This window comes from Sphaeroforma arctica, assembly GCF_001186125.1.
Source record: "Sphaeroforma arctica JP610 unplaced genomic scaffold supercont1.9614, whole genome shotgun sequence".
In the NCBI taxonomy this organism is placed as follows: Eukaryota; class Ichthyosporea; order Ichthyophonida; genus Sphaeroforma; species Sphaeroforma arctica.
This window is the reverse complement of record NW_014030944.1, coordinates 1-1050: the sequence shown is the minus strand read 5'-3', so window position 1 is coordinate 1050 and position 1050 is coordinate 1. Positions and strand designations below refer to the sequence as shown.

The following is a 1050-nucleotide window of genomic DNA, read 5'->3' as shown; positions in this document are numbered from 1 at the left end:
TACACACACATACACATACACAGACACAGACACAGGCACAGACACAGACATATATATATATTTATATATATATATATATATATATACATATATACATATATACACATATATATGTCTATTCGTATTTCCAGAGGTCAAACTATTCATATGAATAGTCAAGTTCATTCGTAAAATTTTGCAGGAGGTACACGTATACGAGTAAAGATGTGTCAGGTCTATAGAGTATGTGCACGGTAATAACAAAGAATGTCTTAAATTCTCCAGTCGACACTCACCAAATGCATCCCCCCCATATAAAGAATATAATTCTAGACTCCTAAAGTTCTAGTACAGATACACACGTGCTTGTAACTGTGACCTACCACATGGACGTATCCACAGTGGTCAAGGCATCCGCCACAAAGGACTGTTTCTTCCCCGACGCCCGGGCTGACGACCGTGTGGCTGCCGCTCCAGTCGTAGTCTCACTATGCATCTCAGCCCTTGCTGAAGGGGTGCTCCTACCACCACTACCTGTATTTGGTATACTCTCCCGAGATGCATTGTTCGTAGGTACATCGCCAGTGTCCCCAGGGGGTTTGGTGCCGTTTGTGTGGGTGGGTAGGTGTGGGTGTGGGTCCGAGTGTGTGCTAGGGCTGACTGTCGGCCCTATCTTCCGATCAACCAACGCGTCTCTCTCTGAAGTCGATGAGACCTCCTCACCCCCCCGTGAATTCTCTGATGTATCCCTATCCAATCCACCCAGCTTCTGACCACTTACGCGTGGGTCGTGCTTGTGTAGCGAGTGTTGGTCACAAGTCTTATCAGGTTCGGTTAGCACACCGTGGTCTAGATACAACTGATCGTTCTCGTGTAATTCGCTGATGTGGTCGTGTATTCGTATCATGGCTTTCAAAGCTTTCCACCTGTCTGTGTGCGAATGGAGCCTCGCATCGGCTTGCGCCTGCTGTACAGTTGAGCGTCGCATATGAGTATTGATGGCCCCCAAAAGGTACTTTGTGCAATTTGCTTGAGAGAGAATGTTGCGACGGATGGATATTGGTATATATA

The 1050-nt window shown here is 46.4% G+C and overlaps 1 protein-coding gene across 1 annotated transcript; it reads right to left on the bottom strand.

Moving 5' to 3' along the window:
* Positions 1–365: 365 nt before the first annotated feature.
* On the bottom strand, positions 366–967 carry SARC_17048 (hypothetical protein; the record flags this gene model as incomplete). The annotated part of the gene is made up of 1 exon (XM_014288851.1): positions 366–967. A coding segment is annotated over one exon (602 nt), but the record flags the coding sequence as incomplete, so codon positions are not given.
* Positions 968–1050: the final 83 nt, after the last annotated feature.